At 44.1% G+C, this 27,690-nt stretch overlaps 2 protein-coding genes across 4 annotated transcripts in view; one reads left to right on the top strand and one right to left on the bottom strand.

The window, feature by feature from the left end:
- Positions 1–244: 244 nt before the first annotated feature.
- LOC118084189 (testis-specific serine/threonine-protein kinase 6-like) lies at positions 245–1,126 on the top strand. Its single transcript, XM_035113605.2, has one exon. It carries the CDS (start codon positions 245–247, stop codon positions 1,118–1,120), a length of 876 nt encoding a protein of 291 aa, XP_034969496.1. The 3' UTR covers positions 1,121–1,126.
- Positions 1,127–17,573: 16,447 nt separating this feature from the next.
- The window catches only part of MYO1B (myosin IB), a 137,824-nt gene continuing 127,707 nt past the window's right edge, over positions 17,574–27,690 (bottom strand). For all 3 annotated transcript variants that reach the window (XM_035136296.2, XM_035136305.2, XM_035136313.2), the window contains 4 exons: positions 27,046–27,178; positions 26,427–26,579; positions 24,510–24,637; positions 17,574–19,249 (listed from right to left, as the gene is read on the bottom strand). In XM_035136296.2, coding sequence (XP_034992187.2) covers positions 19,126–19,249; positions 24,510–24,637; positions 26,427–26,579; positions 27,046–27,178 — 538 coding nt within the window. In that variant the 3' untranslated portion in view covers positions 17,574–19,125. The remainder of the gene's footprint in view (positions 19,250–24,509; positions 24,638–26,426; positions 26,580–27,045; positions 27,179–27,690) is intronic.

Here is a 27,690-nt window from a genome sequence, read left to right as displayed (position 1 = left end):
GAAGTGAAGGAGGCAAGCACAGCAGCCTTGGCAACCCAAGGAGGGGTGACCCCATGACACCTCTAGCACATCACAATACTCTGGGGTAAGGTTGTATAAAGCTGCTGTCTTAAGCACTCAGTGGCAGCATGGGAGGGGGTGCAGGTTAACATCTACCACACACAATGGGTTAAAGCCTCTGGTCCCAGTTTTAATATCTAAGTCCCGGTCAAACCCATCGGAGCTCTCCACGGCACCCTGCACCATGTCGAAGAGTTCTGGAGGGGACAGGTGGCTAAGTGAGCTTGGCTACAAGCTGGGCCAAACACTGGGGGAGGGGAGCTATTCTAAGGTAAGAGTAGCCACCTCGGCCAAGTACAAGGGGCCACTAGCCATCAAGGTGGTAGACCGACGCCGGGCACCCCCCGATTTCGTCCACAAGTTTCTCCCACGAGAGCTGTCCATCTTACGAGCCATCCGCCACCCAAACATTGTGCGCGTCTTTGAGTTCATCGAGGTCTGCAATGGGAAGCTCTACATCGTGATGGAAGCCGCTTCCACCGACCTGCTGCAGCTGGTGCAACAGCTGGGGAAGCTGCCCTGCGTCCCAGACGCCCGGGACATCTTCGCCCAGGTAGTGGCTGCCGTGCGCTACTTGCACGACCGGAACTTGGTGCACCGGGACCTCAAGTGCGAGAACGTGCTGCTCACCGCCGACGGGCGCCGTGCCAAGCTGACCGACTTTGGCTTTGGCAGGGAGTCCCGCGGCTATCCAGACCTGAGCACCACTTACTGCGGATCGGCTGCCTACGCCTCCCCTGAGGTACTGCTGGGCATCCCCTATGACCCCAAGAAATATGATGTTTGGAGCCTGGGGGTCGTCCTTTATGTGATGGTGACTGGCTGCATGCCCTTTGACGACACCCACATCCACAGCATGCCGCGCCGACAAAAGAAGGGGGTGTTCTACCCAGACGGCCTGGGCCTGTTGCCCGAGGCCTGCAAAGCCCTCATCGCCCTACTGCTTCAGTTCAGCCCAGCCTCTCGGCCTGGAGTGGGGCAGGTGGCAAAAAACACCTGGCTGAAAGGAGCCCTCGTAAACAAAGACACTTCCAGATCGCTCAACACTAGGATCGATTAAGGCAGATGAAGCTGTGTGACGTGTTGGAACTGCTGTAGGGAGGGAAAGAACAGATGCTTAAAGCGATATTGACAAGGGTGGAGCTACAGAGCGGACTGGGGTCATGACTGGAGGGGGGGGCAGCGGTTATGCTGCCACCTTCAGAGGTGCCAACGGAGAAAGCTTCTGGTGTGACAAGATGGAGCCCAAGGAGATGGGATTCAAAGGCTTTCACGGTAGAAGACCGTGGGGGTGGGTGGGCAGTAGAAACACTGGACGGATGGAACCTGCAGTACCCAAAACCACACGCCAATTTACAACTGCGCAACACACAGCAGGAGAAAAGACCTGTGACCCTTGCCAAAAGACTTGGACTTCATCGCAGATCCAAAGCTGGCCAATGGGCAAGCGAGGAAATGAGACATACCACTGCACAGTGTCGTCTGAAGTCTATTCCAGAAATAAACCCTGAAGCTCCCACCTGGAGACCTCTCTGTACGTTTCAGTCCTTTTCTAAATGGGTCCCCTTCCTCTCTTTCTTTTTCTTTCTTTCTTTCTTTCTTTCTTCCTTCCTTCCTTCCTTCCTTCCTTCCTTCCTTCCTTCCTTCCTTCCTTCCTTCCTTCCTTCCTTATTATTATTTTTGCAATGGCCTCCATCCCCCCGAACTTCTTGATTCCCAAAGGAAATGCACTGATTTGGGAATGGTGTGGCGCAATGGTGGGCATGGATGGAGCCAAGTGGCCAAGTCACTTGAATTCCAACCTACCTCAAAAAGGTTATTGTGAGATTGCAATGTTGCTCTCACTTCTTTAAAGGAAAGTAAGGTAAGAACCCGGGATGGGTAAGGCTACAACTGACCTAGGGAGATGTCCCATTGAACTCAGTGGGGTCTGCTTCTGAGTAGACATGCACAGAATTACACCGTAAATATACCATATTGGCCCAAATATAAGCCACACCTTTAAAAATGCGGGGGGGGGGGAGAGAAAAAATACCTGAATATAAGTAGCTCCATTCCTTGCTGCTGCTGGCTGCATAGCATATTGGGCTGGGAGGGGGGAGCCGTGCTGCGTTGCCGCTGCGTTGCCAATACAGTAAATCTCTAGATCTAAGGCTATGCAACACCCTAGACCTTCTTCCAACAGGCTTTGAGGAACTGGCTGCTTTTAATGAAAGGGCTGATGCCCTGCTAGGCATGTGTGTGTGTAATTATCTGTGTATTTTAAACTATATGTATACAGTTTAAAATCTATACATGTTTAATTATTTCTTTAAATGATTTTCCTTCCATGTTTTTTAGCCATTCTCCCTTTTATCTGTAAGCCGCCTTGAGTCCCGTCAGGGGAAAAGGCGGAGTATAAATGAATAAACCTGAAGGAGCACCTCTCCCCATATAAACTGTCCTGGACTCTGCGTTGAGCATCTGAAACACTCCTCCGTGTGCTTCCTCCACACGAGGTCCAGGGGGCGGCAACATGAGAACGGGCCTTCTCTGTGGTGCCTTCTTGTTTGTGTGATGCTCTTTTTCCCCAGGGAGATTCCCCACGCGCCTTTAATTTTAACAACAACAACAATCTTTATTACGGTCCATAGACCCATCAATTCGTTACCAAGCGATACACAGCTGGGACACCCTGCCCTCAAACCACTCAGACATCTTACTCAAATTCGGAATAGGAAACATTAGTTCTTGTGACCACCGATAAAAACTTTGCCACTGCTAGTGTTCTGGCATTTGACCGGTCTTCCAATAGGAACCTGATATAGAAATCCTCTGATTTTCCTGGGAGCAAGGCTAGCAGGGGTGAAATCACTTCAGCCCTAGCTTGCTCAAACTTCCCACAGCCTTTAATTTTATATTTTTAGGCACCAGGCGAAAACGTTACTCTTTAACCAGGCCTTTGGCTGATTAATATTCTACAGCCTTTTAAATGTGTCTGGAGGGGTGGTGGTATTGTTTTGCTGTTTTCATTTAATTGCTCACTTGCGTTTTACCTTGTATTTTATTCTGTGACCACCCCTGAAATCTTTTGATGAAGAGCGGTATATAAATCTAATAAATAAAATAAAATAAAATGGTGGTGATGATAATGATGATAATGATAAAACATCCATCCTCTCATCCTCAGACTTCTGCTGGGTCAGACCCTCCAAGTGTCCCTATTTTCTAGGGACAGTCCCAGAGTTATAGAAGCCGTCCCGGTTTCTGATTTGATCCCAGAATTTCCCACTTCCCCTTAGGACGTCCCTATTTTTATGTTGGAGAAATGTCGGAGGGTATGGAGTTATGCGACCCCCCCGAGCCAAGGAGATAAGTAACTATGCAACCTTCAGGAGACATCTTAAAGCAGCCCTGTATAGGTTTTTTTTAAAAAAAAAAAAGTTAACATTTTATTATGTTTATATATATATATATTTGCTGGAAGCTACCCAGAGTGGCTGGGGCAACCCAGTCAGACAGGCGACGTATGAATAATAATAATAAATAATAATAATAATAATAATAATAATAATAATAATAATAATATGATTATTATGGAATAGGAACGTCCCTATTTTCACTGGAACCATGTTGGGAGGATATGAGGGACAAACACTTTGAGTACTCGAGTAGGACTGTCGACCCATTTTATCAGACATTTTATCAAAATAAAACAAAGCACCTCATAGAAGCATATATGTATTTGTTGGAAGCTGCCCAGAGTGGCTGGGGCAACCCAGGAAGATGTGTGAGGTATGAATAGTAAAATTATCATTATGGAACGGGACGTCCCTATTTTCATGGGAGAAAAAATGTTGGAGGGTAGGCTATGCGTGTTCCCGGTGGTGCAGTTTAGGTAATTTCACACCTGGGGCCGCATTGCCTTAGGAGGGCCATACACGTCCGTTGTGAGTGGGGCAAAAAGCAAAAAAGCAGAGATATTATTACTCTTACCTTAGTACAGTGGACTGCAGGCCAGCCAAGCAAAGGTTTTCTGAAAACGCTTCTCTCATCTTGTATCCAGGCAAGCCAGAGACATTATCACCCTTCAAGGATATATTCCAGTCTGGGGTGGGGGTGGGGATAACCACTCAAGGAAGGTTTGGACCGGTGCCAGTAGGATGTGTGGCCTGGGGAGTCCCGAGGGCCGAATAGAGAGGCTTAGAGGGCCACATTCAGACCCCCAGGTCTGAGGTTTCCCCCTAGGCTCTACCTTAATGGGTCTTAGGAACACTCCTTCTGATTGGCTGTCACCTTGACAACTGTGGGCAGGTGCCCAATCAAAATGTCTGTTTCTGGGAAGGCGGGGGCAAAGCGATGGTTTTCATCCTCCCTGGAGGTGAGGAAACACCTGGGGGAAAGGTAAGAGGAAGCATTTAACGGACCAAATGAGTGGAAATTAGCACTCCTAGGTAAATTATACCATATATTTAAAAGCATATGAATCCCCCCGCTGCTGCCGCCGCTGCCAAAAATCGTGGAAACTGTTCTTGGTTGAGGGTGATGGGAATTGTAGCTTGGCTGAGGGGGTATGCTAAAGTTCCCAGGATTCCTTTGGGTTAAAAGATGTTCTCTAAACCCAGCCAGATGGGTGGGGTATAAATAATAATAATAATAATAATAATAATAATAATAATAATAATAGTTGTTGTTGTTGTTGTTGTTGTTGTTGTTGTTGTTGTTGTTGTTGTAGCAGCCTCAGTTTCGGCCTGGAAGGAATATACCAACCCATAAATAGGAAAGCACAGAAAGATGAAAAATAAAATAAAATTTATTTTATTGTTTGGGCACTGCATTTAAAAAAAACAAACAAACCTGTGACAGTTTAAAACGTTGTGATATGCTTTGTAAGCCTATAAGTTGGGGAAATAGCCTATAAATATTAATATAAAAAGGAACCCTATTTACTCCCCCCCTCCCCCCCCCCCCACATTTTCTGTTTAAATAGACAGGCCCAGAATGGTCTTGTGTTCCCAAGAGAGAATTATCTCAGCACACTACTTAATATTTATAAAGGTACATTCCAAATTAAATCTTTTGCTGCTACAGTCAATGGCCAGCATTATATTTCTATTCCAGTGGCTCCTGAGAATTAGTGGGACTTGGGCTGCAATCCTGTACCCGCTTCCCTGGGATTACGTCCCATGGACCCCACTTCCGAGTAGACATGTATAGGCTGGCACTATTGATGTTGTAAGAGTGTCTTATTAAGTTCTGTTCACACATTCCATTCCGTTGAAATGTGTAGAGGCAGTCCAGGTTCTCACCCACTTTCGGTCCCAGTGCGAAGGACTGTGCAGTCGTTGATGTGTACAGCTTCAACAATTGTATACACCATATAAAGGAAGTACACTTTCTGAACGTTATGTGTGAATGCCAGTACAAGTGTACGGCTCAACTACTGGTGTACGCAGTTTCAGAAATTGTATGCTTGTGACACGTAATGTTTGCTTGGTTTTTTGTTTTTTTTAAAAAGAAATTTATTCATTTGGTTTTTCAGATTGAATTTTTACTGTCACATATCCAACATACAACATAATAACTAGATTCCAATTACCGTACTTTTCTGTGTATAAGACTAGGGTTTTTTACTTTAAAATAAGGTTAAATATCTGAGGGTGTCTTATACATTGATAGTGCATATGCCCATTTTCTAAATTTGGTCTTATAAACGAAAAAATTTGGTAATCTCTTGGACTTCCTTCCTCCCCTTTGTGGGTCCTACTGTTAATAATTTCCTCCTGTATCTTTTATAATAATACACATCTCTGCATTGTATCCAAAATTCACCATTAAACTACAAATGATATTCCAATCCTACTAACAATTTTAACTGTTTACAATGGTCTTTAAGATAAGTTATAAATTTCCCCCATTCCTTATTAAAATTTTGGTTTTCCTGATTTCTGATTCTTCTGGTCATTTTAGCCATTTCAGCATAAGCCATCAACTTGATCTGCCATTCTTCTCTGGTGGGGACTTTACCTTCTTCCCATCTCTGGGCCAGTAACATCCACGCAGAACTATTTGCTTGTTCTTATCAGAAGTTGTATTACCTAGGGCTGCCATATGCCTGGAATTTTCCGGACGTAGCTAGGATTCGTCCGCCGAAAATGAAAAAGCGACTAAAATGTCTGGGAAAACCTGTGCGTATGGCAGTCCATATCGGAACTTTGCCCCCACCCCCCACAAAACTTTTTGTGTCTGGGTTTTCAATTTTGAAATATGGTAACCGTATATTATCAGATATCTAAACACAGTGAAGAACTAACAGCGCACAAAATCTTTCTGCTTGAAAACAAAAGAAAATATGGAGTATATGGAGGAATGGTGAGATATAAATGTAATGAGGAAATAAAATAATTGTTTTATATGTATAGATAGATAGATAGATAGATAGATAGATAGATAGATAGATAGATAGATAGATAGATAGATAGATTTTTATTTTTATTTTAAAGGCAGGAAGGTCTGTTTTGCTCCTTGCCCCCAGGAGTTATTTTCTGATTGGTCACCCACCTTAGGGCCAATGCGTTTAGTGTGACCTGACTGAATATCTAAGACATTATCAGAGGACCTGAGTCCAAGTCATTAGACCTTGTGATGGTCCTTCCTAATCCTTTAACACAGGGGTCAGCAAACTTTTTCAGCAGTGGGCCGGCCCACTGTCCCTCAGACCTGGGGGGGGGGGGGCGGACTATATTTTGAAAAAAAATATGAACGAATTCCTATGCCCCACAAATAACCTAGAGATGCATTTTAAATAAAAGGACACATTCTACTCATGTAAAAACATGCTGATTCCCGGACTGTCCGCAGGCCGGATTTAGAAGGCGATTGGGCCAGATCCGGCCCCCGGGCCTTAGTTTGGGGACCCCTGCTTTAACACCACTTCTGGTTAGGCAGCAGTAACCATGGCAGTATACATACCACGTTGGCAAAACTTTCTACCATATTAAGGCCATTTTGAGCATTAGGCCCTTCGAAGGTGGCTGCAGACAAGAGACAGTTCTCAAGACGATTCAGCTGCAAAAATTGATGTGTGACTATTTCAAGGTCATTCAGAAGCAAGCAAGCAAGCAAACAAACAAACCTGAACGTTACTCGTAATTACAACTTTGTTCCTAATAGCTGCGGTGAAAATGCAGAGGCGTTAATCAGATCTACTTGAGCCAAGCATGCAATCAAGATAAATTAGGGGTTTTATAACGAACAGAATGGTAAAGAGAGTCAACACAAATTAGATCTGGAGACACTTGCACAGTTTCTTCCTGGAGAATCACTTTGGCATGTTGAGAAAAGTGGGCCATGCAGACACATGAAAAACAGAAGTACTCTGTCTCTTCGTCGAAAGCATCTTTCTCGCCTTACAGGCAGAACACCCCATGTTGTCTTTGCAGTTTGCTGCCATTTGCAACCAGAATTTAGGACACACCAAAGTTACCTATGTACAGATTAAACATATCACCATTCACATAAAGTCAACAAGATCCCCCTCCATCCTTTCCCTTGAAAATGGGTCCATTCATCTAATAAAGAATTCCACGTCCAAAATGGTGTCTTCAGATTTTTCACATTCCGTTGGCACATTATTTCATTATTTATCCCAACTTGGGAGGAAGGATAGCTCGTCCGCTAGATGCTAAAAACAAAACAAAAAACAAGAGCATCCATCTGTCTCCAGTAAGAAATTGGCCTCAGCACCGTTACATCTGCTGAGAATTGCAGGGAAGATGGGACATGTGGCTAATGTTTCAAGAGGATGTCCCCCCTTGAGAAGCTTGGGAAAGCAGCTGGGGTTAAAAGGACAAGGAGACACATAAGGCCTGATATGCCACAGCACTCTTCTTTAAGCAGATGGTAATCTCGGAAGGTCACTTACTAATGGTACAAGAGAGTGCTGGGGCGGATCAGCAAAGCAGGAAGGAAAGAAAGAAAACAAAGCAGTCCTCTCCCTACAAACGTCCACATTTTGAAATGTGGATTAAGCCTGCCTTTTGAGATGCGTGCAGCATCAATTCTCCTTGTTCTCAGTTATCATATGAGCATACTGTCTTCATCACTCCCTTGCCTGTTCTCTTTGCTTGCGTGCTAAAGGCACAATCCTTTAATAATGCGGACCAAGTCCTTTTCTTCCAAAAGGGATTAAGTCATGACTTGCTATTGGTGTACACACAGAAGCTTAGATGCACCAAATGGCCACAACCCAATACAACCCACTGAAGAAATAATAATAATAATAATAATAATAATAATAATAATAATAATAATAATAATGGGGTCACGAAGAGTCGGACACGACTAAATGACTAAACAACAACAATAATATATTACTTATACCCCGCCCATCTGGCCGGGTTCCCCCAGCCACTCTGGGCGGCTTCCAACAAAATATTAAAATACAGAAATCCATCAAACATTAAAAGCTTCCCTAAACAGGGCTGCCTTGAGATGCCTTCTAAAGGTCTGGTAATTGTTGTTATCTTTGACCTCTGGTGGGAGGGCATTCCACAGGGTGGGTGCCACTACCGAGAAGGCCCTCTGCCTGGTTCCCTGTAACTTGGTTTCTTGTAGCAAGGGAACCGCCAGAAGGCCCTCGGTACTGGACCTCAGTGTCTGGGCAGAACGATAGGGGTGGAGACGCTCCTTCAGGTATACTGGACCGAGGCTCAGTTAGGCTCAGTTATTCCTCTATTGCATTTTTGCAGGTGGGAAGCTAAGGGACAAAATTCATACCATTTGCCCTAATCTGATGGTGTTAGCCTGATCTTAGGCATGTTTGTCCAGAATTAAGACCTGCTGCATTCACTTAAGCTTACTTGCCAGCAATAATACTTCACCTTCAACCTTTCGTGAGATCCAGCCACTATTTGCATACCCCAAGGCATTGTCACGTTTCAGGCTTAAAGGTGGCTCTGAGATCCAATTGGTTAGGCTGTACGAAAATAGCCCAGAAGGTTTGGTTGCATTACAGATGCCTCTCTTCCTCTTCTGCATGAACATGCCTTCTACATGAACTATAAAAATAACATTAAACAGTGGCTTAAAGCAAATCTCCCAACAAACAGCACATAAAAAATAAATTCAGAGAAAGTCTTACAGCAATGAGTTTACACCAATCGCGTAGTGATGGCCTGCTTCCTTGCGCCTACTCTCTTGACAAGAAGCAAAACAAATCTAGCTACTACCGTGTGTCTCCAGATCGGTTGCCCCTGATTTGCAGCCTAACATTTCCTCCCAGGATGCATCAACTAGGCTACAGCATTCTAGAAAGCAGCTGTGGATCAATAGGGTTAAAGGCAGGGGCCAGCCGCAGTTCCCAGGTGCTAGGTAACAGGACAAAAGGTGGCTAACGCTGAAAGCTGTAATTATGAAAAGGTTAATGAATTCAAGCAGAATGAAGTATATAGTTGCTTATTTGTTTAAATCGGCTGCTGATTTGCTGCCGAAGAGGCAAAGTTACCCAGGAACTTCTGCTATCTACTTAATGAAGCAGTGACTGTTCACGGTCATTCTCTCTCTCTCCAACTTTGAGGTTTTAAGACAAAACATTTTCAGGCTGTCACCGAATCCCGAGAAAGAGTTAAAACCCTGGATTTGAATGCCCAAGAACATGGAAGTATCTGATTACTGAGCAGCCGTTTTCCCACAATTCATGTGTATCCTTTTCAGCTTCCAGGAGTCCTTCAGAAACAAATCTGAAGCTTATCGGACATATCTGCCGTGACTTGAAAGCTTTGCAACCAAGTTTTATGTCCCTAGAACAGTTGGTTATTTTTATTTCATCTTTTTCATTTGTACGACTGGAATGGTTCGGCAACCAAAGGGCAGCTGAACTTGGGAGTCGTGAAAGTTTGGGTTGCAAAAGGAAGTTAAGTTTGGTCGTATTGATCAATGGGTAGACATCCCCTAGAAAGTTTTGTAAAATCTTGCTATGTCTACTCAGCATCTCCCAAACTGTGCCTTTTTTATTTGAAGGGGTTCTTATTTACTTATGTCTATTTAGCACCCACATCTGCCAGTATACCCTTCTCAACAAACCTGTGAGATAGATCATGCTGGCCACAATGTCTCCCAGTGAGTTTCCACTTCTACCACCTCCGTTTACGACCACAATTGGTTCCGGGGAGCCGGTCGCTCCCCGAGTTCATCGCTCCCCGAGGCACGTTTCTGCGCAGATCGCTTCTGTGCATCCGAGTGCTGCGGAACCTGGATGTAAACACTTCCAGGTCCACGGTGGTCGGAAACCGAAGCGGTTGCAAATGGAGGCGGTCGCAAGCCGAGGTTTGACTGTACTCTGCTTGTGAAACCATGCTGAGTCAGTGGGCTTACTTTGTATAACATGCCCTTCAGCATTTCTCCAATGAAAATACAGGCATCCTATTCAATAACAACAACAAAATTTAAAATTCCTTCCAGTAGCACCTGAAGAAGTGTGCATGCACACGAAAGCTCATACCAATGACAAACTTAGTTGGTCTCTAAGGCACTACTGGAAGGAATTTTATTTTGTTTCGACTACACCAGACCAACACGGCTACCTACCTGTAACTAGAACAACAAATTTTATTATTCACACCCTGCCCATCTGACTGGGTTGCCCCACTGCCTCAGCCACTCTGGGCACCTCCCAATATATATAAAAACATAATAAAACATGAAAGATTAAAAAACTTCTCTATATAGATCTACCTTCAGATGTCTTCTAAAGGTTGTATAATTACTTATCTCCTTGGCTCAGGGGTCGCATAATTCCATACTTAGCCTGGAGAAGAGAAGGTTAAGGGGTGATATGATAACCATGTTCAAATATATAAAAGGATGTCATATAGAGGAGGGAGAAAGGTTGTTTTCTGCTGCTCCAGAGAAGCGGACACGGAGCAACGGATTCAAACTACAAGAAAGAAAATTCCACCTAAACATTAGGAAGAACTTCCTGACAGTAAGAGCTGTTCGGCAGTGGAATTTGCTGCCAAGGAGTGTGGTGGAGTCTCCTTCTTTGGAGGTCTTTAAGCAGAGGCTTGACAGGCATATGTCAGGAATGCTTTGATGGTGTTTCCTGCTTGGCAGGGGGTTGGACTGGATGGCCCTTGTGGTCTCTTCCAACTCTATGATTCTATGATTCTATGATCCCTCCAGAGAATATAGGGACATCTTAAGGAAAACGGGCACAATCCAGAATCAAATCAGAAATAGGGACACTTGGAGGGTCTGAGATACGGCTGCAGGACAGGACAGAACTGCAGCCACCATGAAACAACATTATGGGGAATCTAGGAGGAGACGGAAGGGGTGAACCTTGATATCATGAGGTTGATACAGCATGGAGTTCAATATGATCTCTGGTGATCAAGAGGCATCAGGACTTAGCCTTCCTCTCCCCCACTCGGCATCAGAATAAGCCTACCAACCTATGCACATGTTACTTGGGAGTAAGCCCCACTGCACAGTGTGGCTTACTTCTAAGCAAGCATGCACAGGCCTCTGTTGTAAATCTTGCAAAATAGGAGAACACATATTCATGACTGCTTATTTTGCATAATTCCTGTATATCCCAGAATCCCATCATTTTCCCACACAGAGTTTGATTTACAATGCTGCATTTTGTTGTTTAGCCCTGGGATTATGCTGCTTTTATTAATATCAGCGTTTTAGCATGTTTTTTTTGGGGGGGGGGGTGCAGTCGAGTTCTGTAGGTGAGGCTGGTTTGCAAATCGAACTCTGTAAAATCACGCCATCAAATAGATCTCTAGGAGATAGAACCATTGTGGGGCGGGAGACAGGGGAATCTGCACTACCCAAAGGTGGTACAGGAGAAAACCATAAATAATTTGAACGGATTTGTGCGCAGGGTTCTGAATACACAATAAGCAGCCCTGACTTCAAACCTGCGGCAACTACAAAAATTGAGGCTTACTGAAAAGTTGAGATTTGGGTACTAGACAAGATTTATACATCCCTAATGCCAGCTACCGGTATTTCCACCTGGCATAAATAGCTTAGCAATGTGCAGGCGGCTGAAAAGAAGTGTGAAAGCATTTTCTTTTACTAGATTGGCATCCAAAGACTATTTCTTTTATATTGCAGAGAATGAGATAATGATGAGAATAAAAATCACTGAGCGATGTGTAGCATTTACTTTCTGCTTTGTAACATTTCCCCAACCCCAATGAGATGCATGTATTAGGCAAGATGCAGATGTTTGCAAGTTGGTGTGAAAAGCCGAACTATCCCCAAATATAAGAATAGCAGGCGTGCACGGTCTTTCAAAAACACAAGGCACCCATTGGATTTGGCTGCTGCACTATGCTAAGAATAGGATTCTTGTGCAAGCAGGCTGCAGTGTTAGGATATCACTTGCTGTGGTCATGAAGCACAAGCCTGTCTCAGTCTAATCCAAATTAAACTTTACTAATTTCAATGGTGCTTACTCCTGGTGCGTGGAAGGATTGCAGGCTTAAACTACATTCCTACATATTCAGTCAATCCTAACCGAATGGTTCAAGTGTGCAGAACTTCTCATGAACTTCTGAACAAGGAATAAGCTGTGGAACAGGACAGCTTGCAAAGCTTTGGATACTCCTTAATTCTTTGCCTTTCCCTACATTTGTTTTGGCACAGGAATGATAAGGCACCTGCCAAGGGTCCATAGTTTCTGAACGGTCCATTGCTGACCTTCCAGCCTATTTTCCAGAGGCTGTCCCAGATTTACAGAAGCCGTCCCAGTTTCCGATTTTATCCCAGAATGTCCCACTTTCCCTTAGAACACCCTCTTTTCATTGGAGAAATGTTGGAGGGTATAGAGTTATACGTCCCCCCAAGCCAAGGAGATAAGTAACTATACAACCTTTAGAAGACATCTGAAGGCTGCCTGTATAGGGAAGTTTTTTGGAAGCAACCTGGTCAGATGGGTGGGGTAATAATAATAATAGTAATAATAATAATAATAATAATAATAATAATAATAATAATAATAATAATAAATAGGATGTCTCTATTTTCACTGGAGAAATGTTGGAGGGTATGCTATAAAATTTGCCTTCAGTCAAGCGTTGCTCATCAAATATTTCCCCGTCTACAGTCATATTAAGCGCTTTTCTTAGAAGTTTCTAAGTATATTACTCCATTGTTCTTGGAGGAGTCGGAACCAACTACTGTATTACTTGGAGAGGGCAGGAAGAGAACCGCATGTAAACAAGGAACTGGGGATCAGTAGAAGGTTGTAAAAGCAGAGGACTAGCACATTCTGTCAAAGGAAAGTTCAGCAACTTTCCCAGCACACTGAATTGTGGGAACTTTTGCTTTACCAGGGAATGGCCGCACTATTTTTAACATTTTTATTATACAGTTTGTCACAGGCTGTCTCGGGAGACTATCAACAACCAGTTTCAAACAAAAACCCAATGCCAAACATTTCTCTCCTTGTGATGCTGAACATCTGGAGCAAGGGAACACGATTCCAAAAGATGCAGAGCAATGGGGCGACCATTTCTTGCTTCTGCCTACGCGTCTATTCACGTTCGTTCTCTACACGCAAAAAGCTGTTGGAAGAAGGCAAAATTGCTTTTTTGGGGGGGGGGAGAAGGAAGGAAGGAAAACCTCCTCCTCCCCCTGCATGAAAAAATGGGGGGGTTGTCCCATTTAAGGATGTCACACATAATTCCCCCAATGACAGGATGCAGAATGTTTGAGCTGGAAAGAGCAAGCCAGAATATAAACATACAATCTGTAAAACCCTAGAAAGTAGCATGCATGTGCCTCTTTGCTATGCCCCAGCTGCAGCTATTTGCTACGTGCTCCTACAGCCTCTCTCACCCAAGAAGAGGCTGGTTCTGGAAAAACACAACAGCTAACAATGTCTCCAAACAATTCTCTAAGATGCAATGGTTTTTATTATACCTCTCCAGCTCTCCATTCCTGTTCTGTTTACTAGTTTCGCCCAACATGACAAATGGCGGATCACGAAACTGTAGGATCACGAAACTGTTATATTTTTTTATGCTGGACTAATTAATTGCCAGGACCACCTTTCAGTGTTGGTGAAAAACAGCAGATTGTGGCATCATGTCAACATCCTACTTATTCATTTCTGCCCCACAACTTTCTAATGCTGCACATCACTGAATGTAGCTTATAGCAATTCAAATCATCATCATCATTATTTTTTATTATTAATTAAATTTGTATACCGCCCTATACCTACAGGTCTCGGGCAGTTCACAATATAAAATCACAAAATAAAAATATATAATAAAAATATACCCAACAACCCAATGACTTGCCCCCTTCCCAAACATTTTAAAAGGGCATTGGATGTCAATCAGCCTAAGGCCTGGTTACAGAGAAATGTTTTTGCCTGGCACCTAAAAGTATATAATGAAAGTACCGTACCAGGCAAACCACCCTGGGGAGAGCATTCCACAAATAGGGAGCCACCACAGAAAAGGCCCATTCTCGTGTTGCCATCCTCCAGGCCTCTTGGGGAAGAGGCACACAAAGATCAAATATTTTCATTAAAAACTGCAGGATCAAACAAACAAAACACATTGGAAGTTGGAAAATATACAAACAAGGTTCAGATTAAATTTCTGCTTTAGAGTTTATATCATTTGTAGTAGGAGAGCCACAGCTTCCTAAGAGCTAATTTCAGCAATTCCTGTTCTTCCAGTTGCTTTCTGGGTACAATGGTATTTCAGGAAGAATTCCTCTCGCTTTGCTTGCTCTTTAGTTTTTTCTGCCTTTTGTTTGCAGTACTGAGTTCCGGATGGTCGTCTCTCCCCACCCCCCACCCCCGCCTTTTCATCAACCATAGCTCACTAGAACCATGAATACATTTTCCAATAAGATGAAGGTGTGACTGTGATGTTTAAAATTAAATGCATTTTCACTTCTTATATTACGTAACCTCCAATCAACTCTATGGTCTATCTATTTCATATACACATAAAAAGCAATTCTAGTTACTTCCAAAATGGTAAAATTATTCAAAATATCAGAAATGTATAAGATATATCCCAAACTAATCTGTATAAAACTGTTCCCGTCAAAGGTCAGTCTTGCATCCCCCTGAGGTCTGCATTGCAGTAACCCAACTTGAGGGGTGTGTTACTTTATCATAGGAAAGATTGCAATTGGTGCATCAGCCTAGGTTGGGCAAAGCCATTCCTGACCCATGTTGCTGCTCCAGGAGAACTTCCTAGACCTAGACAATGTCTGAATCCAACGCTTGCCACACTGGTCCTTTCCAACATTTATCACGTTACTTCGTGAAGCAAAATAGAAGCAGTGTGACAGACAGTTAATGTACGCAGGGCTTTTTTTCAGCCAGAGCGCAGCTCCGGCACCTCTCAGGTGGGCGCCATTGCCATGCTAAGAGAACAAGGGAGAAGTTTCATGGCGAGTTCCAGCACCTCTTTTTCTAGAAAGATAGCATTGAGTGTATGCATGACCTTAGGCCATGTCTTCCAGAATGCCAAGCCTGTTCTCTGTGTTGCAACCCTCCCTTAAAAAAAAGGGGGGAAGCACAAAGCGCACACATATTGCACTATCTGCTCTAAATTCTAAGGTTTTGCACGTCTCATCAGCAGTTGGATTGACGATAAGGACGGAAATCTGGATCTTAAGCCCAGCTCATAGGGATGGAAAGGGGAAATTAAAAACAGAAGAAAAATGACATGTGCTTAATGAGATTCAGATGGGAGAAGGACAGAGCAACGCTTGAATCTTTAACAATTAAGATTCCAAACTTTACCACTCCTGAGTTTTACGATCAATGCAAAAACTGCACACCGCCTGCATTTCACCCACCAATTTCTGCAGAGGTGGGGGATGGAGGAGCGCGTAAAGTACAATCTCCCTCTGTGGAGCCATGTTTTCCTTCTGCCCAACTCCCCCTATGCTCACCAGGTCGGAGAGTGCACTGCAGCAAAAGCCACACATCAAAAGAAAAGCTTTCGGCCACAACTGGTGGGCTGATCTGCAAAATCCGCCTTGATGATGGCCAGAAGCAGCCGTCCGCTGACTTTTCCCAACGGAGTCACAGAGGGTAGCTGAGGTCAGTGAGCAAAGAGCAGCGTAGCTGTAGCCTTTCTTGCCATGTTAAAATATAAGGGAGGGGGTGAGAGTGGACTGTAAAATTCCCCAGTGGCCCATTCCCTTTCCCAGCCCTTAACATTCCACGCTCAGAGGCTTAAAACAGATGTGAGAAGAGGCAGAGAGATGAAACATGCAAACTCCACGGATTATCCACTGGTCCTCACGGGTTCTGCACAGGAAGCATCTTGTAAAGGGGACATGGCTCTCTAAGGGAATTGGGCGGGTCTCTTAATAAGGACGGCTAGACTTTCCCACTAAAGACAGGATTATTAAAAACAGAGAGAGGAAATGGAAGTTGAAGAAAGTATACTCCTCTATCTCATTTTAGGTTTCTTCCTCCAGAGAGAAAACCACTGGGCTGCTCCTGTCTGGTTTTCGTTTTGTTTCTTTAACACATTCTGCAACATTTTCCTCCCTGCAATGTTCTTGTGGACTGCATTCTGCTCTTTTCCATGAGGGCCAAATGACATCTATTCACTTCCGGCAGGGAGATAATGCTCTCCATCTCCATGCCAACTCTTTATCTGCGGTGGTCGAGGCAACAGGTCAAATGTTGTCCTCACTGTAGCAGCTATGGCTGAGCGATATCCGGATTTTAACATTGAAATATATATCACTAGCTAAACATCACAATATATCAGTATGTCTGAAATGAGAATGGAGCTCTGTAGGGGCATTGGCTGGCTTCACAGTTTTCCCCACATAGTGATTTTTTTGCATAACAGACGCACATCCATGATTTGCAATATACTGCCAGGTCCAAAATTATGAAACCAGTTATCATGATATGGACCTGAAACTGGTTTTGGACGATATATATCACCCAGTCCTGGTAGCCAGATCCTCTAAATACTAATGGTGTTTTACTTTTCCCACATGAATTAATCATACCCGCCCGCCCACTTATATGGGGATAAAGTAAAGGGGTTCATTTTGGAGGCACTATTGGGGTGGGAGCTAGGCCTGTTTCCGGCTGACCCCAGCCATTGAGAAACCAGCCTGTGTGGTCTCCTGCCTCTTCATCTGAATAGCATCATTCCATGGCCACACAAATATACAGGGATGTTGGGATAGCAGTCAGCTCCATATATTGGAAGAATCCTCTTAGTTCAGATGGTGAAGCTACTATTTAATATGAGCTGTGTAAGTTTGGGTTTTCTGCATTTAATATGAAGCAGCAGCTTAAGTGGTTAAAAGCTCTTCTGAAGCCATTTCACCAAAGATCAAATGGGATGGAAGTACAGCTGCAGGAAGATTTTTGTTTAAGAAATGCATCTGGGGGGAAAAGTCTGTATTATCAATAGATCTGCTGTCGTTATTTTTTCTACTCTGCACTCTTAAAAAAAACCACGTATTTGATGGCTGATAAATAACCCAAGGCCAAACGCAGCAAGCCATTGTTTCAAAGCTTCTCTTTATTTATACTTAGGTTGGTTGGTTTTTTGCATTGCACATATTGTGCAGAAACCTCTCCTTGATGGCAACTTCTCGCATCAGTCTGAGAATACAATAGATCTAAAACCATCCTTACATCAACAAGTCAAACAGTCACATTCAACAATCTCTTTTAGCTAACTTCTGTCTAAACACTGGAAAACGATACTCCATAAATCAATGCATTCGGCTAATTCTCCTGGTTTATACAAGGCTTTAAGCTGCAATCTCCATTCGGAAAGTTTAGAATGCAGTTCTTGATTGTAAAGTGTTTCTGTGCACACATTACATATCAGGCACACAAACTTATATAAAACTGGTTGAAATACAAAAATATGGTTATCACAAGAGTACCAAACAGCACAGAATTAAAACAATTATTTATCATTAATATCAAATTTATGTACATCATACCTCCCCACCGAAATGATTCCCCCTTCTTCCAAAGTAATAACGTCAGCATTAAGAAAGAACTAGCCTAACTTAAGTCCTCATAACAAATACGCAGGATCTCTCATCTTTTATTACCCACAGAAGTTATTATAAATAATTTTCACAAGTTGTATGAATGCTTTATTGCACATTGTACAGCACGCATGCCAACATCTGGGGGGGGGGGGGAGAAAATTCCTCTATTCTTTCATTTGACACGTAGTGTTAAATACCTTGCCCTCTCGTTTCCCCATGCAAACAACTGCTTTTTAAGGAGTTTTAAACATTGAAGGTTCATTTTAAAGAGGGGTGGGGGAGAACAAGAGAGATGCCTTGCGCTGTTGTGTGGCTATTGTTAACTGTCTAACGCACTTCTTGCCTCTTTAATGGAATCATTTCTGCTTCCTAGTCTTATAAAGTCATTAAAAGCTGGCAATTAAAAAGTCTGATGCAGAATGCTAGGTCCCCCCCCCCCCATTCACACTGTAAATAATAATAATTTTTTAAAAAAACCCATACGCAGCTGCTGCATATGCAGTGGTACATTCCTTCTGCTTTGCAGAATTAGGGCTTCCTGCCCCACATATTCCATTAAAGATCAAATTACATGGTGCTTTGTGCTGTTTGCAATTAACAAGGTAGCTGCAGCAGCCCCAGAATTTTGCCAAGACTCTTCAGCCCTGGTTTATGATTAACCCTTTGGACTGAGCTCTGCCACAGACTAGGGTTGGGGGAAAATGGGTCTATGTAATCTGCGGCGAAGGATTCTGCTCTAAAGAATAAATATGAGGAACGGGCCATGAAAGCGTACGGGGTTTACGATATGCGGCGTTAAAAAGTAAGGAATGACCACAGAAATTGTATGCGGCAAGGCATCCTTCTGTTTATAATATGCTATCAGCACACAAAGCCTGTATATAAAAACCAACCAAAAGCTGTAACAACTTAAAAGAAGGGGGGGGGGTCAATAAGTTAGTCGCACCTTTTAGCAGACTGCCCCTCCCTCAAATCCCACCCTCCCCCCCTGCCAAATGAGTAAAATTGCACCATTATGGAGAATTGTAGGGAGAGTGCGTGCATAAATTAAGGTACAGCAACTTCGAGAAGCCGGTTGTTTTTTCGCTTGCAAGTGGGCACGTTGCCGTTCTTCTGGTTGCCCCGCACAAACTTGACGCACACTTTGTCTTGTCTGAACTGAACGAGGAACCTAGGAGGTGCAAAAACACAGGTTTCAGTTCGGTATGGCGTTCGTCCCAGTTGGCTGCAGCAGCAAGGAGAAAGCAAAGAAGCGTAACACATCACAAGCCCTCTTTATATTAGCAATGAAATAGAAGGTAATTATCTCACGTTAATCGTGCTTAGAGAAGACATGCTAAAACCAATGGACCTGAATATGGCCAGTGCTGGATATTCCTAACCAGTAACTCACTGCAAATCTACTCCCCCTGTCCGCCACCCTTGATTTTTGCTTATTTTCCATAGTGCTAAGTGAGTGAGCCACCTCCAAAATTTGCTTATAGCAGGCAGTGAGGCAGGTTGTACATTCTGTTAATGGGTTATTAACGGGTTGCAAATGCCAGATACTTTTGTTTGCTTTAAAAAAAACAATTTTATTGGCTTTTAAACAAATACAAAATGTTTGCTTTTTTTTTTTTTTTTAAAAAGAAATATTACTGTTGAGGGCAGACAAGAAGAATATCCAGATTTTCTATCTTGGGTATCAGGCCAAGTAACTTTTAAAAAGCAACTACTAGGGCTGCTATTTGATTAAAGAAATCTTCATATTTTGAGAGTCGTTTTGGAGCAACTGAAGTTTCCAAATCATCTTCAAGGGCAGCCCCACGTAGAGTGTGTTGCAATAATCCAATCTGGGAAGTTACCAGAGCATGGAGTACAGCGGAGAGAATCATACAGAGGAAAGGAAAGAAAGTTGGGGTGGGGGACCCTGGCTGACACACTTACTGTGTTGCCCTTCAGCACTTAGCGTGCCTTTACAAAAATAAAATAAAAACACAGGCACTGGAATATATACAAAATGTCACAATTTGGCTTTACGTTCAAGATTGGCTCAATATGGTGTGTCGGAAATTCTACTGCCGGCTGAAACAATTGCAAAATGCTTTTCAGCTGTATCCCATCTTCCAGCACATTGAGTACAGATATATTTATTCCCCGCCACACTTGACGCGGGGAAATAAGGGAGTCAAAATGGGACACATTTCACCAACCCCGTCTGGTGGGTCTCATGGAACAGGGAAGATACTATATGACAGAAGAAAGCAAAGTATTTATTGCTCACTGCAAACTGACTGCTCTCTATTCTCAAGTCATGAAATCTTTGCTAGCTAATGTATCCTGTGATGTCTTTCTTTCTTTTTTAATCCTCTAAAGTCAAGTCAAAGCAATTCTGACAAATAAAAAGAAACCTTTTGAGAGGGTGGCAGAGTTTGTAAACAAACTTGAAAAGCCCACATTTTCCACAAACGGTCCCCTTTTCCTATGAGGTATACTCTAAGGGGTACAACCTAAACTGGTCCCATTTGTGAACTACTCTTACCAAATCCCTCAATTCAGAAACAGCCCCCACCCCCGGCCCTCAACAGATTCTTTTACCCAACCTTTCAAATGTTGTTGGACTACAACTTCCATCTTCCCTGCCCATTAGCCATGCTGGCTGAGGCTGATGTGAGCTGGAATCCAACAATATATGGAGGGCACAATGTTAGCTAACCATTTGAAATCACTGTTCCTGCTTCCACATGTGTCTAACCACCCACAGAGATCCATAAAAAAGTATTCCTACGTATATGCTTACTATTTCCATAGTAATGTAATTTCCAAGGCACTCTAGTCCCTTCTTCCTACCCATTTCAACCCTCCCCCCTTCTAGCTGCTCCCATCAGAATATCCCTCTCCCTTGCTGCTGATAGACTGAATCGTTCTTTGCTCGACACACCAGGCCCTATCCTACAGAAGTAACCACCATGGGCATGTTTCAGTGAAAATTAATCACTTTTTAGACCCCGTTTACTCCAACGAGGAAGCAAGGCATGTGTCCAACCCTCTCCAGTTGAAATCAATGGTTTAACTTTGGGTAGGCGGTAGCTTGCTTTTCAAACAACATGCCGATACATCCTTGTTGCATGTAAGGAATGCTCTTTAAGGCAATCTGCACAATCACATTTGGAGGGTTCTCTCAGCCATTGGAAAGACGTCGTTAAAAATAATAAGGTAAAATCAAGCTTCTAAGAAAAATCTTGGTCGGGTAGGGTAGAACTGACTACATCTGGGCCCTGGCAGCCACATATCTGCTGTATGACAATTTAGGGCTTATCTGAATCCATTTAATGTCTAAAACCCCTCGTTTTCATATTATTCAGCTTTTCACAGTGACCATGTTATTTCCCACTCAGTCCTGTCCAAGTTGTGTAACTGAATTCTTGGACACCCTCTCCCCTCTCTTGGCTTTCCTGCATCCAAATGGCTAAGCTAAATTCCCAGTAGCTTGCAAACCATTAGTTTGAGTGTTACTGAATATTCCCCTCCTCCACATTCGGTGCAGCAGCTCCAGATATAATGAAGATAAACATCACAGCACCATTTAGCACTGACAGATCCCATTGGTAACAAAGCAGGAAAGCACGCCACCTTTTAGAAGAGGCAACCTCTCTTTTCCAGCCTTTTATCTTAAGCGAGGCTTCCAACAGGGATTTAGCACACTTCAGAAGGATTTTTGCCTTAAACCAGAAGCCACAAATCAAACTAACTGCAGAGCTCCTGGGACGAAGGAGCCTGATCTTTTCAGAGCTTCTACAGAGTACATTTTTCCAGCTACCCAGTTGGGAGTCCCTGATGAGCCATTAGCCCAGAACTCCCATCCACTCCCTCCCTTCCCCTAAAACCTTATGGCAAAAGTGGTCAGCCATTTAGAGAATTGCATCTCTTTCTCCCTCAACTAAATCATATCTTTAAAACTTTTTTTTTAAAGCACTGTAACATATAATCCACTTTAGACGGATTACAATTGTGAAAGGCAGGAGAGGAATAACTGATTAAATAAAGAGATAAACGGCACGTCAGCCAGCGACTGAAAAACTGTGGCTAATGGTCCGCAGGGTTACACCAATCCTGTCCCAAACACTAGATAACTACATAAAGTCCTAGCGAGCAATGCTTATTCATATTTTCACCATGCTCCATCTTCTGAAAGGCTGCACGGAAAGGACCACAACAAATAATGATGCATAGAAGAAGGGCAACAGTTACTCTAAGCAAGTGTTTCCAAAACTTGGGTCTCTTGCTGTTTTTGGAATGCAGTCGTACCTTGGTTGTCCGTTCGACTTCCGAAAACGTTCGAAAACCAAGGCACGGCTTCCGATTGGTTGCAGGAGCTTCCTGCACTCAACCGGAAGCCGTGTCGGATGTTCGGCTTCCAAAAACGTTTGCAAACTGGAACACTCACTTTCGGGTTTGCGGCCTTCGGGAGCCAAAACATTCGACAACCAAGACATTCGACAACCAAGGTACGACTGTACAGTTCTGATTACCCTTGACCACTGGTCCTGCTAGCTAGGGATGGTGGGAGTTGTTACGCTGCTGTAAGCCAATGTAGAGGAACCTAACGCGCCTTCCTCAGCTGTTGGTGGCTGATGGTCTCTGATGAAGCTATTGCCCCCAGCTCATAAAAGCTGCCTTACACAAAGTCAAATCATTGGTTTTTCACTTCAGTATTGCCTACACTAAGTGGCAGCTCCAGGGAATTGTGGCAGGAATATTTCCCAGCCCTATTCAGAGATGCTGGGGATTGAACCCGGGACATTCTGCAAGCAAAAGCACATGGTCTGTCCCTGAGCTGCAGTGCCCCACAACTAATATTCTGAGCTCCAATGCACCGTCTCCTTTCATGCAGTTCCTAGGGGCAGAGCAGTAGTCCCAATTAAAGGTGTTCAGCACTGCTCCTCAGTTTCTTTTCGATCCCTCTGCCCCAAAGGTACACCTGGTGATACAGTTGTACCTTGGAAGTGGAACGGAATCTGTTTCAGAAGTCCGTTCGACTTCCAAAACATTTGGAAACCAAAGCGTGGCTTCCCATTGGTTGCAGGAAGCTCCTGCAGCCAATCGGAAGCCGTGGAAGCCCCGTTGGATGTTCAGTTTCAAAAAACAGCTCGCAAACCAGAACAATCACTTCCGGGTTTGCAGCGTACGGGAGCCAAAAGGTTCAAGAACTAAGCTGTTCAAGTACGGCTGTACAAATATGTCATTGCTAGACTAAAGGAGCAACACACAAGCACAACCATAATTGGACTTGAAGACCATAAGCTCACATGCTCCCTGCGAGTCCTGTATACCTCCTTTTCGATGGTTTGTAGAAGTAGCAATCCCCCACACCTACACAAATGTGAACACAAGTAGTTGTACACTAGGGATTACCATAGTCTGGAATTGTTTGCATCATTAGGAAACAGACCTGCAGGGTTACATCACGTAAGTGTTATTGAAGTTGCGTTAAGCAGACTCATCCAGTGTGCTAAATATTTACCAAGCACACACAGATTTAATTTTGGTCAAGTCTGGCACCTTTGGAAACAAAGGCTATCAGCAATTATGGTTTACTAGTAGATTAAATGCATTTCTTCCCCTATTGAATAAAAAAGGGCTCCAAAACACCATCAGCGCTGACAATTCAGCTTACGCCAAAAATAAGTCATCTGAAAATTCACAAGTCTCCGTTTCTTCCAGACCCTCCTGCGAGCAAGTAATTCTATAGCAATAAACGGGTGAGAAAGTAATGGAATGCACAAGGCCCCCGTTTTACAAGAACACACACCAAGATTACTAGGAGACTCTGATTTTATCACCTCTTATTCAAAGGAAGGGTAAGAAAACTGCTCATGCAGTGGAATCAATTATGTTCCACACATTACTAAGTGCCAGTCAAATTGTCAAGATGAAGCTGGGGTTAAGAAATAACTCCTGAAAAGACAGTTTTAAAAGCATAAATTTGCGTCCCTGCTCAAATAGCAGAGAGAGACCCAAAGATCCAAATCATACAACCAGATGGGCATTGGCCTACAAGATTGTCATGTGGGCAGGCTTTGGATATTGTTAGGGAGCAATGCTGGATAAGGCAGCAAAGGGATAAATGAAGTTCTTTTTGAAAACTACCTTAGTGTAGGGAGGAATCCTAACACCGGCTTCCCGGACTTACAACTGTAGTCAGGCAGGTTGCGGAAATGGAGAGTAGAGTGTGGCCACTTCTGTGGTGGCCCCCTCGCTCAACAGTTTCAAAACTGTTGCTTCCACATGCTTTCCCTGCCTCTCCGTGGTGGTTTGTTTCTCATCAACCTTCATATTTTTAACCTTCAGTTTGTTTTCGTATTATTAAATCAGTTTCAATCTTTTCATTTAGAGTCATTTCGAATTCTCCCAGCAGAAGCTGTTTAAAGTGGGCAAATGGCAGGACATACTCATCGGATATTTCAATGTTGAGCTTCTGCTTCGTTTGGCTGAGCGTGGTGCGGTAAAGCTTCGTGGCCATTTCGATCAGGTGATCGCTGCTGAACAGGAAGTCCCCTTTCCCAGCTGCTCCAGATCCCTGGCACAGAAAAGGAAACTTGCACGTTATCATTCAATCTGAATTAAAACAGGGATTATCCACACTTAGCTTTCCTCCCAGCTTTAGAGCTCTGTTTTCTGGCACTATTTTTTCCTGCCCCAGAGCTTTCCCCATGAAAACTAGCTCTTTGCAGCTGATTCGGAGCAAACAGCAATCCATGGAGCATCTGAATTGCTGTTTGCTGCGCTTCAGCTTTAGAGAGCAGGTTTTCACAGGGAATGTGAGCGGAAAAAAAAGAACACTTGGACACGGAGCTTTAAAGTGTGGAGTTGTGCCTGGAAAGCATAGGGCAAAGGATAAGTGTGGAGAAGCCCATAGTACTTTTTTTCTGTTATCAGCAGCCCGATTAACCAAAGCTCATTACTGGAAACAATCTATTGAAATCCCTATTGAAGTTTGGCTAAATAATATTTGAAATGTGTCTTACTCAGCACAGAAGGCACTTCAAGGAAGGACATTTTTGGTGAAACGTGCTTTTCCTTTACAAATGAGATGGAAAATACTTTTATTCCACCCTCAACACAATGATCCCTGTGGACAGGCTTTTTAAACTGATAATACACAGATAAGCTCATTATGTACAGTGGTACCTCTACTTACGAATGACCCTACTTACGAAATATTCTTCTTACAAGTAAAAAAAATTGGGGCCCACTTACGACATCCGAAGGGCCCTCGCCGCCAGCGCTCCCACCACCCCTGCTGGGCCAAATCGGGCCCTCGTCACCACCACGCTCAGCCGGCTCCCGCCGGATATGGCCCTTGCCGCCGCCAGCGCTCCCGCCACCCCTGCTGGGGTGAATCGGCCCTCGTCACCACCGCGCTCAGCCAACTCCCGCCGGATCTGGCCCTTACTGCCACCAGCGCTCCCCCCACCCCTGCTGGGCTGAATCGGCCCTCGTCACCACCGCGCTCAGCCAACTCCCGCCGGATCTGGCCCTTACTGCCACCAGCGCTCCCGCCACCCCTGCTGGGCTGAATCAGCCCTCGTCACCACCGCACTCAGCCAGCTCCTGCCGGATCTGGCCCTTACTGCTGCCAGCGCTCCCGCCACCCCTGCTGGGCTGAATCAGCCCTCGTCACCACCGTGCTCAGCCGGCTTCCTCCGGATCTGGCCCTTGCTGCCGCCAGCGCTCCCGCCACCCCCCTGGGCTGAATCGGGCTCTCGCCGCCGCTGCGCTCAGCCGGCTCCCAGCGGATCTTGCCCTTGCCGCCACCAGTGCTCCCGCTGGGTCGATTCCGGGCCCTTGCCGCTGCCGCGCTCTGCCGGCTCCTGCCGGATCGGGCCCTTGCCGCTGCCGCCAGCGCTCCCGCCACCCCGCTGTTCGGCCTACAGCCGGATCAAGCCCTTGCTGCCGCCTGCACTGAAAGGTAATGTTGCTGTGCAGTTAAAGTGGACTTCAAAGTCTTTTTTCTAGGCTCCAGAACGAATTAATCCGTTTCCAATGCATTCCTATGGGAAATCGTGATTTGACTTACGAATTTTTCTACATACGGATGTGCATTCGGAACGGATTAAATTCGTAAGTAGAGGTACCACTGTACTACATAGTACACAGAAAGCTTTAGAAGAATGTGCCACTGGACAAGTTATTGTTGTTATATGCTGTTCAAATGGAAAACCATTTTTAAAAAAATAGGGAAGGGGCTGAAATTATAGTAAAATTATAGTGTGTAGATAGCGGGATAGCAGAAAACCCCATTTTATTCTGTATAGGCTGTGATTCATGAGTTTTGAATTATGAACGTTTGCTCATTTCATACCTACCTCTTTGAGATGTACAGCAAAGAAGCCATCATTCTGGGAGCTCATGGACACTTTAGTGACATCCCCTAGAGGAACCTCTGATTTGATATGCCCTGATTTCTGATCGGCAAGCAGCACGTTGTTTTTTGTGAGCAAGAAAATCCTAGCAGTGCACTGAGGAAGAATGACAGGGATTATTCACGGGGCTAATACATAGGGGCAACTATTAAAGAATCAATGCAACTTCAAGGTCTGGCTTGTACCAAGATTCTTCAAGTCTATGTGACAAAAGTAAAAGCCATTTTGGTTCAGTGGCGATAATGCCACAGCTGGACCTTTCCAAATGAATCCGCCATCTTGAAATGGGGGAATGAATTACAAAATGGCTATGGAAATGGGATAAGGAACTAGTTACCTAGGGACAGGGTAAGTCACAAGTCTCATTGATGCTTATGCATTTAAACATTCCATCACCATTGGGAATAGCTATTCTAAATAAGGCTAAGAGCACTGGGGAGACAGGATTATTAAGAGCAACATGTCTTGCTTTTGCTTCACACAGTAATAAGCTTATGTAACATAAGTCAAAGGGAACAAAAAGTGAATCTCACTGGGTATAAGCTGCTTCTTCTTTTTTTACCTTTCCATTTGCTCTGTTGATTTTGTTTACTACTTCAGCAATAATGATTTTTTCCTCCACGGCATCTTTTAGTTTCTTATACTTGGGGTTTTTGCTGATTTCGAGGTAAGCCCCTTGGAAAGGCTGCCCAACACTGGAGGGAGACAACAGAAATAAAGAGATGAAGAAAGCTCATAAAATGGCTCCATTGGCATGCCTTTAGTCAAGCTTGCAAACAGCCACTTGCCTGGTGGTTAATTAAATTTCTATACTGCTCTTCATCCGGGAAACACTGGGTGGTTTACAATATAAAAGCAGAAAAATATCTAACACAGTAACAGAGAAAAATACTCACACACACACCCCAGTTTAAAAGGCCATAGATTGTTTAATTATCCAGTAATTACCCAGTAATTATCAAAAGGCTTGGGAGAAGAGGAATGTTTTTACCTGGTGTCTAAAGACATGCAATGAAGGTGCCAGGCAAGCCTCCCTGGGGAGAGCATTCCACAAGCAGAGAGCCACTGCAGAAAAGGCCCTTTCTTGTGATGCCACCCTCCGGAGCTCTCATGGAGGAGGCACACAAAGAATAGCCTCAGATTATGGTCAAGGGTCTGGGCCGGTTCATGTGTGGAGAGGCAGCCCTTGAGGTATTGTGGTCCTGAA

Source organism: Zootoca vivipara, chromosome 1 (assembly GCF_963506605.1).
Source record: "Zootoca vivipara chromosome 1, rZooViv1.1, whole genome shotgun sequence".
Taxonomy (NCBI): Eukaryota; Metazoa; Chordata; class Lepidosauria; order Squamata; family Lacertidae; genus Zootoca; species Zootoca vivipara.
Note: the sequence above shows the minus strand (reverse complement) of the source record. Positions and strands in the feature narration are given on the sequence as shown.